Below are 15919 nucleotides of genomic sequence, written 5' to 3'. Positions count from 1 at the left end.
CCTCGTGTGAAGGCAGTGTTGTACCGGACGCCCAGCTGCCGCGAACTCCGTTGACGATGAAGTAGTTGGGAAATTTGGGGACGGTGGTTGCCAGATATACACGAGGTTCAGGCTGGAAGGCTTCAGCCATGGTAATGCCATCGACACCTCTAATCTCACTATGATAGACTCAGCATGGGTCCTTTTCGGATAGATGGATGCTTACAATGAAGGGACAAAGGCTAGATTGAAACCTGTGGCGCAGACCAGAATATCAACTTCGTGAAGATTGCCATCATCATCGACCACTCCCTCAGGGACTATTTTGGCGATTTCTTTATGGACTGTTGTGACATCTGTCACTGTCAACTGACTGCCGTGAGAATATCTGGGGATCTTACTTGGCTGAATCAAAGCTTCTAGATATCCATCTCCAGGAGTGATACGGCGACATCCAGGTGGCCATTGAGGAATCAACTTTTCTTTCAGCTCCTCATGTCCTGATCCAAGTCGTCGGTGCATCTCAGCCTTCATTAGCTTCTCAGCTGCACGATTAGTTTCTGTATCTTTCAGGAACATCTCAAAGAGGTTATTCACTGAAGATTCCAGCTTCTTACGGTATTGTAGATGGAATTCAGGATCGTCACGGAACTTAGCCTTCTCTTCATCGGAAAAGAAATACTGGGCATCCGAAGGAAGATCGCCGTTGGCATTAGCACGTTGCTCTTCAAGAGTATCCTGCCCGATCATAGGAGATATCCATGTCACTGATCGCATGAATGCCACCAGTTTCTTTGCCTCTAATTTAATCAGCTAACTGGAGCTGACCTGTAGTTCCGTGACTTACTCTTTTGAATCTGTGGAACTATTTGTATGGCACTGGAACCAGTCCCAATAACAGCAACTCTTTTGTCAGTCCAGTCACAGGCTATAGAATGTCAGCTGTGCGTTGAGAAAGATTGGAATGACAGACAAGAGTCCCAGGATGCACTATGCATCAGTTGGCCTTTGAAATCATGAAGACCAGGAATATTGGGCCCTATCTGCTAGTCAGAGCAACCTCATAAGATCAATTGGTCGGCTTACATTTCCAGCTGTTCAAAAAACCAGTTCCATTGATGAGTACGTGGCACCAGTCGCGCACAACATCACCATTGATATCAATTTCAACCTCATCTGGACAACTATCAGGCTCTTAACTGGATCTGTTGTCGGAGACCTCACTCACATGTGCCTTGTTCCTCCTGCCAGACTGCTCCGAGTACCCGTGCGTTGAGCTTCACATGAGGCATTAGGTCGTACTTCTTCGCAAAGTTTTGAAAGTATTCTTTGATCTCCGGGCCCTGCGCATAGAAGCTTGACCAGCTTGGATTCGGTTCGAAAGAGTACGTATAAGCGTGCGATGGGCTAAAATGGTCAACAAGCGTTTGGACTTATCGCTCGGTTGTTGGCTTACACATCGCAGGCACATCCTGGGTAACGATTTTCGAACCATGTGCCGCCGACTTCTGGATTTCTGCCACCAGTCAGATGGGCAATCACAGAGTAGTCTGTGAAACTTGCTTTTCATAGCAGACAAGGCTGTAGTCGTGAAAGTACTTTTTCATTTTGTATGCCGTCAATAGGCCAGCGGCCCCAGCTCCAACATGTATCACCCGAAGATGTTGAGGCTGTGAATGCCATTGCTCTTTAATCTTGTACCCTGCTTCAACTGTGCTAGCCGTTGACAGCGTGCTACCATTTTGTGTTGCATGATTGAGATGTTTGGCGCCAGGAAAAGGCTCGACATCCGGAGCAGGTAAATTGGTGCCTTCAGCCATTTTCGAAAAACAAAGTTCTTGTAAGAATCTACAACTGTTCAGAAGGCGAAAACGTCTGCAAAGTCGTACATTTGATAATCCTTCATAGCCATATCATGCCACACAATCAAATTGTTGACGTTTGTACCAAATCGGCATGAATACCACGCCTAGCCAATGGTCACCGACGCAGCATGGTCTCCACTGTTCCAGGGCGACCATGCTGGCGTTGGAGAACTACGACCGTCCCCGCCGCAATCTAGTCGGCTTTCTGACCCTTGCACACAACGACTGACCGTCAGCTGAAATTTTCTCGGATACTATGACCCGTGGGCCGTTATTTCCGATGATAGCAGTAAGGCCTTCTCAACAGACTACACAGTTGCAACCGGACCTGTGTGAAAGCCGAAGAGTCCAGAATCACGAATCCGAAGCGGGGGGTTCAGTTGCAACGGCAATGATCCCTGTATCCCTCTCCATCGGCATGGTCATTGATCATTACAACAAATGGCTACGTATTGATGTACAAGTGTGATCCACATATAGTGCAGAAGTAGCTTTTCGCCTTATAGTTAGAAAAGAGAAGCACACAAAGCGAACCATCGAAGCCACCTCAAGTAGCTCAGTTTCGGTTTTCCAAACCAGCAACCATGGGATCCATTAGCCCAAGCTCACAGAGAAGAGAGGTTGTCATTGTCGGCGCAGGCTTCTCTGGTATCTACACTCTCCATAAATTGAAAGACGCTGGGTTTGATGTGCATCTATACGAGGCGGGCACCGCAGTTGGAGGCATCTGGCACTGGAACTGCTATCCAGGTGCTCGCGTCGACACCGCAGTTCCAACCTACCAGCTCACCTCAGACGAAAGCTGGAAAGATGTGAATTGGACTGAACGCTTCCCTGCCTATTCCGAACTTCGGACTTATTTCCAAAATCTAGTTAAAGTATGGGGCCTCGAGCAACACATGACGTTCCAAACTCGTATACAGTCAATGGATTGGGACCAAGACACGAACGAATGGCAATTGAACATCTTGCAAGGGCCTAATGGAGAATCAGACACTCTGCGAGCTCGCTATGTCATTCTTTGCACAGGATTCGGTTCCAAGCCCTACACACCCCCTCTCCCAGGTCGTGACAGATTCAAGGGCGAGATTTACCATACTGGGTTGTGGCCCCAGGATGGAGTCAGCCTTCAAGGGAAGAAGGTGGCTGTCATCGGTACTGGTGCATCAGGGGTTCAAATTATCCAGGAGACAGCCAAGGTTGCGAAGCATTTGACTGTTTTTCAAAGAACTCCCAACATGGCTCTACCAATGGATAACCCAGCGTATGATGTTAGTCATAACAATGCTTGGAAACAGGCTTTCCCGGAGACGAGGGAGCTAATGTTCAAGACATTTGCTGGGTATGACTACGAATTCAATCCAGAATTCTCCGACAAAGTCAGCATTGATGTCCGGAACGAGTTCTACAAAAAGCTACTTTTGAGTGGGGGATTGCAGTTCTGGCTAGGGACATACTCGGACGTCCTGTTCGACCAAAAGGCCAATGACGAGGCCTACGAGTTCTGGAGACAGAGTGTTCTACCTCGAATCAACAGTACTCGTAATCAAGAGATTCTCGCTCCAAAAAAGCCCCCTCACCCTTTCGGTACTAAACGAGTCAGCCTCGAAAATAAGTACTTCGAAGTTTTCAACCAGGAGAATGTGGACCTTGCCAGTCTCGCTGAAAACCCAATTCTCGAGTTGACAGAGACCGGCATTAAAACTCAAGATGGCGTTCATCATGAAGTCGACCTTATCGCCACCGCCACGGGGTTTGATAGCGTGACTGGTGGCATCACGGCTATCAATATCCGAGGGACGAAGTCTAAATCGACAATTGCGGAAAAATGGTCACAGGGTGTACGGACTTTATTTGGCATGACTACTGCCGGGTTTCCAAACATGTTCATGATGTACGGACCTCAGGCGCCGACAGCATTCACTACAGGTCCGTCGTCGGCAGAGTGTCAGGGCGAGTGGATCTTGGCATGCTTAACACATCTGCGTGACAACCATCTCACAAGGATCGAGGCAACAGAAGCGGCAGAGCAGCAATGGAGGGATCATACACTGGAAATGGGCGATAAAGGATTGTTCTCCAAGGCCAAGAGCTGGTACTACGGAGATAATATTCCTGGAAAACCCCGCGAAGCATTGAACTATATGGCGGGGTTACCAACGTATCGCAGGAAGATTTGGGAGTCGGCCAACAACAATTATGAAGGGTTTGTTCTGGAACCGTAGCCCATACCCAGACTTTTGGTATCAATAATTAGTCAGCTAGGCATTAGGAGCATCGTCGCAGACCAGATATCCGTACACTCGATCGTTGCAATAAGAACATATTTTGCTATTCTTCTCCCAACCCATCATCGATCTAACCTGCCAGCATGGATGCCCCCTGTGACCAAGATCTCAGCCCCAGTAGTATAGGAGGCTGCATCACTCAGAAGATAAATTATAGCTGGTGCAAGATCATTCCGATCTCCGATCCGCTTCAGAGGCGGCTCGGTGTGCATGATTTCATAATATTCCGGGACCTGTTCTCGTAGGGCTTTGGTCATATCACTCTCGATATATCCAGGGGAGATAATATTGCAGCGGATCTGATGGGGTGCCAGTTCGATCGATAAAGCCGTGCTCAACATCTTGACGGCACCCTTGGACCCATGATATGAAGACAGCCGCGAACCAGGCAGGGCAACATGAGCACAAACGGAGGCCACCAAGACAAGACTGCCGCCTGTTCCTTGCTTTGCCATTTGTCGAGCTGCGAGTTGGGCCGAAAAGAATGTGCCGTTAACCTTGTCCAGATCAGCAAAGGAAATATCCGTACAAGCTTGTGTCTTGCTCACATTAATGTCCATAACTCGTTTTGCCTGTTTCCAGTCTTGCTCTAAGAAAGGTTTGTCATATGCGATTCCCGCTGCAGTTACACTGTATAAGATGCGTCAGAGCCAACTAATGCGTGTAAAACGTGGACTCCTCACCAGCCATCAAGGGTCCCGAGTTCCGCTATTGCCTGCTCGAACCCGCCGTTCAAGCTTGCCTCGTCCGTAACATCAGTATGAAAGTATTTGGCCTTCACTCCAAACTCGCTCTCTAGTGTTTCAAAGTCCTGCACTGGCTTGTCTAGTATATCGAGGACAACAACGTTGCCTCCCATCTCTGCGATTGCTCTCGTGGCAGCATATCCGATTCCACGACCTCCACCTGTAATGATGTAATTGCGGCCTTTCAGCTCGAACATTGGCCGAACGGCTTTGAGATCTCCGTCGTGTAGCGACATGGCTGATTCTGGGCAAAACAGATATTAACTGAATAGCAGTAGCCACAAGTTGAAGATTGTGGAGGAGTAGGCGCCACCACCGGTGACGGACATAGAAGTATGCATTCATATTAAGAAGCCCAAATGCGTTACCCCTCATTGTCGATGTCAATCGTGAAGGCGTCCAATCGAGAGACATCGGTCTTAAACCACAAACCAAGGAGTGGAATTTTCGGGTTTAGAAAACCCCACAATGGTAGCTCCGTCTTTGAGAAGCATAATGAATGCCGTGCAATGGGTCAAATGGAAATCCCAGACTCATTTTGCTGAGAATTATAGTATCAGTAGCTTCTATCCCTACAGGATAGCTTGATCAATGACAGGAGAAAGAAGTTATTTCCTCTTGAAGATGTTGAATAGTTGCCCATAGACATCGCTGGCTAGTTTGTGGGTGGGGTTTTCCAGGCAAACCTTAACCTTGCCACCTCCATCAGCGTGGTGAATAGAAGGAGCATTCCTATTACTGTCAACGACGTATCTCTAGAAAAGACATGCTGTAAGAGTTTTATGCTTTGCCGCGGCTCTCTGACGCCATGGTAGTCGCGCTGACCTCTACTATGAAATGGAGAATGTGCCTACAATCGCCAGCGGTGAAGAACCCTGACTCGGAGTCCACATATGATATAGAGGGGAATTGAATTTGTTCTTTAGGATGTCCTAGTTCGTTGGGATCCCATGATAGTCATTGCCAAAAGGTACATCCTTAGTCGTCATGTTGATGCTTCCTCATGATCTGAATGCCTGTGACTCTTAACTCCGGTCACAGGATGAAATGTGTGAAAATATGTGTATTGTCTTTTCTCAAACTGAATACTGAATAAAGCTTCAATGTGAGTGTAGGCATCGAGATATTTGTTTGATATGAATATGGGGGGAACTCTTGATTAGGTCTGATATTGCCGAAGAGAAGACAAGTACAGGTAGCTGCACCAGGTATACATCCTAGTGGATCACGGAATTTCATCTCCCCTTGGACCATCTCCCAGCCGGAGGTTGTTTCCATAAAGCATATGTTGCTATTCAGGGCTGCCAATCGCCAACACCTTGGTACAACATCTTTGTACAAGGGATGGTATCATCTCCCAGCCTCCTGTACACTGTAGAGAGAGTCATACGTTTGACTATAGATAGATGGGCTTCCCCCATAGCATCGAGGAAGCCCAAGCAACTCATTTCACCTCATCTTTGACAAGGGCAGCTGTGATTAATTCTCATCAGCCCAGTATCTAGCAGGTCTGAGGCAACCATTGACGACATGAGAGAAAGCAGTAGGGATAAAGTATTCACTGGGGCATAGAACATATCTCGGAGACAAAGTGGAAGCTTGGCTACTTGGGCCTATTAATACTCGTAGATTTCATTCATTGGGCGGGCTTTTTCAATTGATTCCGAGATGGTGGCCGCGGGGTCCGCGACGTGGAATTTGCGTTCAGCGACCACTAATCGATGACCCCTGCCCAGCAGTCTAGCCAAACAGTCAGTATTACAACCACTTCGGGTTCTCCAGGCCAGAGACCAAAGTACTGACTTTTGCTCTTCTTGGAGCCCACAGACCCAAAGTGACTAATTAGTGCCAAATTTTCGGAACGAGGCACCACCATTCCGACCACCATCACAGTCCCCACAATTCCCCAGCCCGTGACGGCCTGGGGATAATGTACTCCACACGTTCACTTTTCACGTTTTCATTTCAAATCTGCTATACATCTCGGGGCCAAATTCAGATTTCATGGAGTTCCGGAGTCAATGCTGGGGAATGTAAGGGTTCACGTGGGCTATCAGATTACGCGCCAAGTGTCCAGACTACAAGATGCCTCCGGTGGATGAGACCAGCGATCCTTAAATAAGAGGTGCACCTGCTTCACAGCACTGGAATTCAGTTTATCAACGCGACCAGAAACGAGAACCTGTGGCTCTTTCGCTCGAAGTCGAGATTAATATCAAATTTGCAACGGCTCAGAAATTTGGTCCTCAAGAGATCTTGGCCCGATTTTCACAATGGGATCAAAGGATGCGGGCGGCGAGGTCGACTACGTCCAACAACTCGAGGCGTCCAGTGTCGAAAAGGACAACAATGAGTTTGTGATCGACCCTGCTCTTGAGAAAAAGACCATGCGCAAGGTTGATAGGCGTATCCTGCCCATCTTCCTGCTTCTCCAGCTTTGCGCGTTCATTGATCGGTGAGGCTTGTCAGTCGAAACGCACGGCATAGTTTTGCTCACACATCTTAGAATCAACATTGGCAATGCTCGCATCCAAGGTCTGGAGGCCGATCTGAACATGAAAGGCAACGACTGGAACATTGTATTGTTTCTGTTCTTCATCCCTTATATCCTGCTCGAAGCGCCTAGCAATGTCTTGCTAAAGAGACTTCGACCATCCCTCTTCCTGCCTATAATCTGCTGCGGATGGAGTCTCGTCACCACGCTCCAGGGCGTCACCGCTTCATTCGCCGGTCTAGTTGTATGTCGAGTTCTCATTGGTGTTTTTGAGGCAGGCTTATTTCCTGGTAAGTACTATTACTAAACTCCAACCTCGAAATCGTGAGGCTTGAACCATTCCTTGCTAACCTTGTACCCAGCCCAAATCTACATCATGTCGACCTATTACCGTCGCAAAGAACTACAGTGGCGAGTCAGTTTTCTTTTCTGCGGAGCCATCATCTCCGGCGCTTTCTCCGGGCTTCTAGCCTATGCCATTGCCCATCTCGATGGGGTTCGTGGCTATAGTGGGTGGCGTTGGATCTTCATCCTCGAAGGAATCGCGTCGTTCTTGATCGGTATCTTGGCATTCTTCCTCGTGCCCGACTGGCCTGATCGCGCCAAATTCCTCAACGAAGAAGAGCGGAATGTCGTCTTGCAAAGAGTTGCGGACGACAGAAAAGGCGCTACCATGAGCCAATGGACCAAAGGAACGGCAAAGCGTATCTTTGGCGACGTCAAGATTTACCTTGGAATTGGGATGTACATGGGTATCGTCGTCACGAGCTATGCAGGCTCCTTCTTCATTCCCACTATTCTCAGGCAGCTCGGCTGGACATCGATCAAAGCCCAGGTTATGTCGATTCCAGTTTGGATTTTTGGCATGACCTGTGCTTTTACGTCTTCTTTTGTTGCTGACTACTTGAATCATCGATTCGGCATTGTTCTGGCAGGTGGACTTCTCACCTCGATCGGCTATATCATTTTGCTCAACATGCATTCAGTGGCTGTGGGGGTTCGATACTTCGCCGTCTTCTGTTGTCTCGGCGGTGGCTTCGTCGTGCAGCCCACCATTATCGCCTGGTTGAGCAATAATGTTTCAGGATCCTACAAGTCTGGCATTTCCTCGGGCATGCAACTCGGTTTCGGCAACATCGGCGGTATCATCGCCTCGAATATCTACTTGAACTCTCAGGCACCCGAATACCCTCTCGGATTCGGTCTTGGTCTCGGCATGGTTTGGTTCTGCATAATATGTGCTACGGCGTTCTTTTTCCTCATCTGGCGCGAGAATCGTATTCGGAACGCGGGTGGACGAGATGATCGCTATAGCCTTCCAGAGGAAGAGTTAAACAACCTGGGCGATGACCATCCTACGTTCCGCTTTACATACTAGACGCAACTCTGGCCGGAAGCTCATTAGCTGTGGAGGTACAATTGGCAATGGCTATATGTAATAGAGCGTTGGCGATATGCTGACAAAGTCGAGACTCTCAAGTGGAGAATAACAGACACTCGCATTCAGAGATCAAATTTGCGCAAGCAAACCAGAGAAAGTTTAAGACGTAATTTGTTCCACACAACATTCCTTTCTATTGAATGAATGCCCGGTGTCTTTTCCACGAGCTAACGAGGCGAACAAAACACGGTGATGGAATCTTCAGTGTAGACCTTGCATCGATTATCTCACATCAAGATTGCTTTTGAACCATGGAATAAGAACTTTGGCAGTAGGAGACATACAAAGCACTCAACTATGATGCATGCAGAGACAGTCCTACCATTGTACGAACCCTCAATGGATCGATCTTAGAATGTGAACGTCCATAGCACTAATTGCGGTTCGGTCTGTCACTTTCTGGACGCGATACACATTCTAGATTTTGAGCCCCTGAGTCATACAGTGAGCCAACTCTGTATTTGACATTACTCTTGGGCTCATAACATTGCATAGCCTCCGGTGGCGGCTTCGGACAGAGTCGTCGGAACAAGGCATCAAGCTGCTAGAATGAATACGGAATATGCAAAATATGTTACCCCGGGACCCCATCCTCCACGAGGATAGAATATATTTTAACGAGGCTTCTGACGAGCCTTGGAGGTTCCCCGGTCGGAAAACTGTGGAATGAGGAGAAAAAGTCGATTAATTGACGCCTGGCTGGGGCCAACATCCTTACTTCCAATTAGACAACTTGACACAGGAGGACGGATAGGGTTTTCCGAGCGACGGTTATGGAGGAGGGTGATTTGCACACATAATCAACATAAGGTCTTAGACCTTCTCAGACCGGGATGTTGTTTAAGTCTCATATAGTAGCCTTGAAATCCCATACCTATTGTACTTGTGTACTAAAGTATTTAACAAACTTGGCCGCAGGCTCGAAATAGTCGATTGTTTAAGGCAATCGACGTACAAATTCTGAACATCATGTGTCAACATGTCAACAGATGGTATAAGATTGAAACTCGGTGAATGTCATTGCGTATTGGAATCCCACCAATATTGTCACATTGATGCGTGTAAGCATTATCTTCTATCAATGGCTCGCACCTATGTCTCTACGAGAGTGAGAGGCTGGCAAGGCTGGCAAGGCTGAATTTCTTGTGAGATCATGCTACGCAGGGTCCGTTTCGCCTAGAGCCACGTTCCGAAATCACGGAATGCGGCTAGAAAGGCAATTGAAGTCATGACCCCATGAGCAGGGAAGTATTTGTCTTGCATGGGGTCGGTAAGATCCCCACCTTGCGTGGAGAGTAATGCTGTAGAGTCGCACTTGTACTGCATCGAAAAACGATCTCTACTCTCTCATAAGTATGGTCAAAGGAAGAAAATTGCGCCAGAAAATCATGTCCGATCTCAAATATTTGGAGATTGGCCCCTCCCATGAGACATCACGAACTTTGGAGCAGGTGAACAAAGAGGCACTCCCAGGAGGGAACTAGTAATTTGAAATGGTAGGATCATACGAACCACGGAGTTACATTGAACTCGAGGACAGGGGACATTCCAAATATCGAGAAGTCAGGGAGATGCTGACTCCAAAGCGTTCTGGTGTGCCTAATCTGGGGCGTTCTGTAGATTTTGCACACGAGTAAAAGCGATCAACCCCACAGTCCGTGAGGTAAAGCGCCTCTTCGTAGTTGGCACGATTGGTCAGGTGAATTGACAGGGACCTCGGGACCCTGCTGAAGCCTGGATCCAACCTTGACAACCGCATAAAATAGCGCCTATTTCTAGGGCACCTTGGCGTACTCCTCTTCATAGATCCTCCGACGTCGCTGACTTAGCACATTAATTGTTGCACTCATGATAGTGTCAACTTTGCCCAAATGAATCAAACTGCAAACGAAGAAAAGGTCCGGTCTGATATACAGACCGAGTCAACAGAGAGATTGCAGAAGCCTCACAGACGTTCAAGAGCCAAGGATGCTGCGGATCGCAAGAGAGCTGTCTACATTGGTCGGGCATGCGAGGCTTGCAAGAGACGCAAAACCCGATGTGACGGCACAGTTCCCTGTGGATTGTGCCGAAGACGGTCGATGACTTGCAACTATACAAATTCGGGCAGAGAGTCGGAGCGTCTACCTCCACAGAGTCCGAGTTCGCAATACTCGACCGCGAAACAAGTGTAGGTCTTTGTGTTCATGAATGTCGTGAAGCTGACCAAATCCCAGAGGTATCGCGGAACTGACAGAACTCGTGTCATCGCTCCAACAGAAAGTGGCGAGACTCGAGCAAAGGCGGGGAGATGCGGACCACGACCACGCCGTCGAAGACATGGCGACTTCCCATGATCGAGGCAGTGAAGAAGCAGAGGAAGACATGCCGAATTCGGTCCAAGCAACCTCTCCCGTATTTGCAGGTCCAACCAGTGCCAACTTCAGTTTCGGAATTGCACGAATGATTTTCGAGCAGTCCGGCGCGGACAAAGCTACAACCGCTCAACAAGACCAGAATCTGATAGGGTCGATGACCTCGGACGAGGATGCAGACGGGTTTGATGGCGCACAGTTCGAATGCTCTCCATTGGCGGCTACTCAGGCGTCCATGCCTCTGCCACAGATGACCTTGGATGATGCGCTTCGACTGATCCGCGCCTACAATGAGTGTCTTGGAGTTCTCCACCCTTTGCTAGAAGTCGAATGGCTCGAGAGCATCTCGCAACTGCTATGGCTGTCCCGCGAAAATGCAGCAATCGATTTGGGCGATCAGCATTCTCTCCAAATCATAGACGTGGTACATTTGAAAATGGTGTTAGCCATTGGTTTACTAGCTGAAGGTGGCGGCGCAAGCTCCATGGCCCGAGCTATCTACGAAACTCTCGAATCTGCAGTTGCGAGCCAGCTGATGGCTAGGGCCTTTTCGCTTCCTGGTCAGATTTTACTTATTCTAACTGTACGCGGCACCTTCATCAGATCCTGGTTCTTCACTAACATACTGCTAGGCCTTTTATCACTCATTCCAAGATGATCATCGCCTGGCATCTCGGTACATCGCAAACGCCGCTCGCTTGATGCTTGAGTCGGGTCTCCATCAGAAGCCAGTCCTTCTTCAACGATATCCTGTGCCTGCTGAGCGAACTAAGGTCCTTGTGGTCTTGGCGACGTGCACCTTTCTTGACCGACAACTCAATTTCAACGCTGGGCTTCCATTCACGCTCAAAGAGAGCGACATCGATCTTCCTCAGGAGACACTACCACCGTACCTCAAAGCGATGACCGCTTATGCTCGAATTGGCCCGCCTGCTTGGGCATCTATAATCGATGGTAGTGGCCGTTTAAAACCACAGATCAAGGATGAAGACTTTGACTATATGGATTTTCAGGTCCGTCGTTGGCAGGACAGCCTGCCGAGAGACCTGGTCTTGGGCTCAGAATCCGTGGCCGACGAAGCCGCTAGCATGGCTTCAAACTCCAGCCTGGATCGAGGCACACAATTTGTGCGGTCCATGCTCTATCTTCGCGCGAATCAGTTTAAAATTGTCATCTTTCGCCCTCTACTGTTCTCTCCTCGACATGCTCGGGCTCACTCCAAGCGCGTCCGACAGCTGACACAGCTGGCAACTGATAACGTCAACCACATCATCGACATGAACGAAAATCAAGACCTCTACCAGAAACATCAGCCCTTGCTTAACATCTTCCTATCTTCAGCACTCTCCGCCCTATTCTTGGTCTATGTCCACAGCCTGAAAGTCCAAGGAAGATATGGACAGGCCGACAAGAAACTTTTCGCCGATGCCGAGAATGCTCGACAAGTAATTGGAAAAGGTCTGGGTCTACTCCAGATGTATTTGCACTGCCGCTCTTCGAAGCGTCTATGGAAAAAGTTCACTAGCACACCAGGTATTCTCAACCGACTAGGATTCGCCCATCTCGCCTCCAAAGCACCACCGACGAATGTGTCTGCTGATGAGGCGAGTTTCAACTCATTCTCAGGTGCACGCCCACCCCAGGGCTACCAGACCTCCGCCGATCATGATATGGGTTCTCTTTCATGGAACAATTTTAACATTCCGCCTTACTGTGGTAGCGAAGGTTCTGAACACTTGGCCGGAGGGGATTTTCAACCGACCAATGCCTTTGGCCATTTCCCTAATTCTTCATTCTTCGAGTTCAATCCTCTTCTCATTCCAGGCGATCCTGCTTTGGCGTTCGACGATCTTTGGTGGCCTAACATCGACGTACCTGGCGGTTGAACAAACGTTGGGCCCTGGACCCAAGATCTATTGCATCAAACCCGTTTCGATCATACACGGATCTCTAGCTGAGTATGGCATCATCATAGCGGCGGTCAGTCATTCGGAGTAACCAAAAGAACAAGAGGTCTCTGGGCATCCAGCAGAACGCCTTTCACGGCTCATCACATCCTATGAGGGAGCGAAGCAAGTGTTGCAAGATGACAGAAGGGGCACAGCTGCGCAATACCCACCAAGAGAGCAGATATGGGGTTATCTCTCGGAGGAAGCGAACACTTGGACTGGCAGTGAGGAAATGGGGTACCAGATTCCACTTCTTTACACCACATCGACCCCGGATGCAGATTCAAGTGTCAAAGTACCTCCCCACACAACTTGAGCGGGACTTGGGGTGAAGGGTCTTAGCTCGACCCATCAAATTGTGATAATTGACACAAAAAATGCCAGGGTTCTGTACGGTTGTCTTGCCAGCAGGCACTAGTCAATCCGTCGTGGTGGGTGGACGCACGGGATAGACCAGGTGTAGCAAATGACAGCAAAAAAGAGTCACACGGCCACCTGGAGCACCCGTCAAACTGGGGCACTGCACTCAAGATACTAGACACAGATGTGGATATCTTTCTGCATATCATCAGTCGGAACGAGGAAACGGAACAAGACATCAAGTCATGTCACGTGGATGGAACTCCAACATGGTCACTCCTTCACCTTGCGTTGCTCTTATCCGTCTAGGAGTGTTTCAAGCACTCAAAGATGTGGAAATGTGTTCAGTATTCCGTAGAAATAACCGACTAGACGCACCTCAAGTTCCATGCATGGTTCATTAGGAAAACGCCAAGATGACGGGCAAGACGGTCGAGACTTCTGTAAGTAAAGGGCCAACCGTCTGTCACGAAAGTTGAGGAATCATACAAACATACTCTAACATAATGGCATATCCTCAGAAGCTGGCTCCTAGACTCCATATTGTCGTTGTGGGCGCAGGGATCGGGGGGTTGTCATGTGCCATCGCTTGTCGGCGGGCGAACCCCCCGCTGGCGGTGACAGTGGTTGAAAGAGCACCGGAGATCCTCACAGTCGGCGCTGGCATTCATATTCCACCCAATGCGTGTCGGGTGATGGATGAGTTTGGCCTTCGGGAAAAGTTGAAACAAGCTGGAGCGTACTCGGTTGACGGATTCACCTTGAAGAGGTACAAGACTGGCGAAGACATTGTCGAAAAGCCTATGGGAAAACGGATGGAAACAGAATATGGTTCTCAGTGGCTGTAAGTCATTCAAATTGCCTCCTAGATGCCCCTAAAGACATAGCTAACGTCATTCACTTGAAATAGGGCTGTACACAGAGGCGATTACCAAAATGTGCTTCTCGACGCCGCCCGATCTCTCGACGCCAACATCATGACGAATGCCGAAGTTGTCAGTGTAGAAACTGGGACTGGGGCATCGCTTGGCTACCAGACTGTAAATCTGGCAGATGGTAGCACCTTGAAGGCAGATGTCGTTATCGGCGCAGATGGTACATTCCCCTTCTAGCCAATGCGAGCGAGCGAGCGAAGCTAATAACGTGGAATTTAGGCCTTTGGTCAGGTCTTCGTGAGCATGTGCTGGGAAGGCCGTTTGCGCCATTGGAGACCGGAGATCTGGCCTACCGGGGAACCTTTACTCGAGCACAGCTTGAGGCCTTCAAGGACGAAAGAGTGGACAAACTTCTGGACAAGTCCAACGTACAAGTTTGGCTGGGCCCGGGACGCCATGCAGTCTTCTACCCTTTGAGAAACAAGTCAGAGTACAACTTGGTATTATTGTGAGTCGAATATTGCGACTGAAGATGAGGATGCTGATAATTGCGCAGGTGTGCGGATGATCTTCCTGAAGGTGTTCGGACCTCGCCTGGCAGTGTGGAAGAAATGGCAGCAAACTTCGAGGGTTGGGATCCTGCGTACGGAACTTCCTTGCAAAAGTTGGGGAGTCATGAACTGACTTTGTCTTTAGCCTCAATATCATCATTTCCTGTTTGAAAACAGCCTTGAAATGGAAGCTGTTGCATTTCGAGGCGCTTGACAAGTGGACGAAGGTATGTTGCGTCGCTTACAACTGCTTGTGTGATATGGAGCTGACACAATGGGAACCTAGGGGCCCATTGCCCTCCTAGGGGATGCCACTCATCCTACCCTGCCGTACCAAGGCCAAGGAGCTGCGATGGCCGTCGAGGATGGAGCAATTATTGGACTGCTCCTGAATGAGCTGCAACAAAAAGGCATCTCGGAAATCCCTGGACAGCGAGTTGCCCAACTGACGGGATTGTTCCACTTGTATGAGGATCTTCGAAAAAAGAGAACTCGAGTCAACGTTGCTGGTGCCGTTCTCACCCGACACTTTTATCATCTGCACGACGGAGAGGAACAGATTGCTCGCGACAGAGACTTGGCCAGTCTCCCCGCGACTCAGTGGCAAGGAGCTTGCAAATTCAACTGGGGAGATGCTGCATATCAGAAATCCTTGCTAGGATTTGACGTTCTTCGAGATGCGAAGGAAAAGTTTGATGAGTGGTCCCGTGGAGACGCAGCAGGAACAATACAGACCTCACTATAGCTCAATCAGGAGCAGAAGAATATTGAGATTTCTACCTAGGGCATGGACTTGCCATCATCGTGATCCTACGGAGCGAAGCAAAGTAGTATCCATTGGCGTGACCTGGAACAACCCTCTGAATTCATCCGTGTGATCTTGGAGTGCCATGTGAGTGCCCTGGAGAGAGTGTATAGGAGTGATTTCTAGAGCTCTGTAGGCGACTTAGTGTTAGTTGCAGCTGCTACTCGCGACGTATATTTTATTTTACCAAGGAGATGCAAGGTGCTATTTTA

General features: G+C 48.9%; 3 protein-coding genes across 3 annotated transcripts; all 3 read left to right on the top strand.

Moving 5' to 3' along the window:
• Positions 1 to 7151: 7151 nt before the first annotated feature.
• Positions 7152 to 8750, top strand: PV10_01592 (uncharacterized protein; the record flags this gene model as incomplete). The annotated part of the gene is made up of 3 exons (XM_016365817.1): positions 7152 to 7333; positions 7385 to 7662; positions 7735 to 8750. The coding sequence occupies 3 exons, from the start codon at positions 7152 to 7154 to the stop codon at positions 8748 to 8750; spliced, it is 1476 nt and encodes a 491-aa protein (XP_016229466.1).
• Positions 8751 to 10684: 1934 nt separating this feature from the next.
• Positions 10685 to 13865, top strand: PV10_01591 (uncharacterized protein; the record flags this gene model as incomplete). Its single annotated transcript, XM_016365816.1, has 3 exons — positions 10685 to 10983; positions 11030 to 11750; positions 11800 to 13865. 3 exons carry the CDS (start codon positions 10685 to 10687, stop codon positions 13051 to 13053), a joined length of 2274 nt encoding a protein of 757 aa, XP_016229465.1. The 3' UTR covers positions 13054 to 13865.
• Positions 13866 to 13892: 27 nt separating this feature from the next.
• On the top strand, positions 13893 to 15647 carry PV10_01590 (uncharacterized protein; the record flags this gene model as incomplete). The annotated part of the gene is made up of 7 exons (XM_016365815.1): positions 13893 to 13919; positions 13998 to 14320; positions 14387 to 14571; positions 14631 to 14859; positions 14908 to 14994; positions 15048 to 15129; positions 15189 to 15647. The coding sequence occupies 7 exons, from the start codon at positions 13893 to 13895 to the stop codon at positions 15645 to 15647; spliced, it is 1392 nt and encodes a 463-aa protein (XP_016229464.1).
• Positions 15648 to 15919: the final 272 nt, after the last annotated feature.

The sequence above is a fragment of the Exophiala mesophila genome (genome assembly GCF_000836275.1).
Source record: "Exophiala mesophila strain CBS 40295 unplaced genomic scaffold supercont1.1, whole genome shotgun sequence".
NCBI classification, from domain to species: Eukaryota; Fungi; Ascomycota; class Eurotiomycetes; order Chaetothyriales; family Herpotrichiellaceae; genus Exophiala; species Exophiala mesophila.
This window is presented reverse-complemented; position numbering and strand designations above follow the sequence as displayed.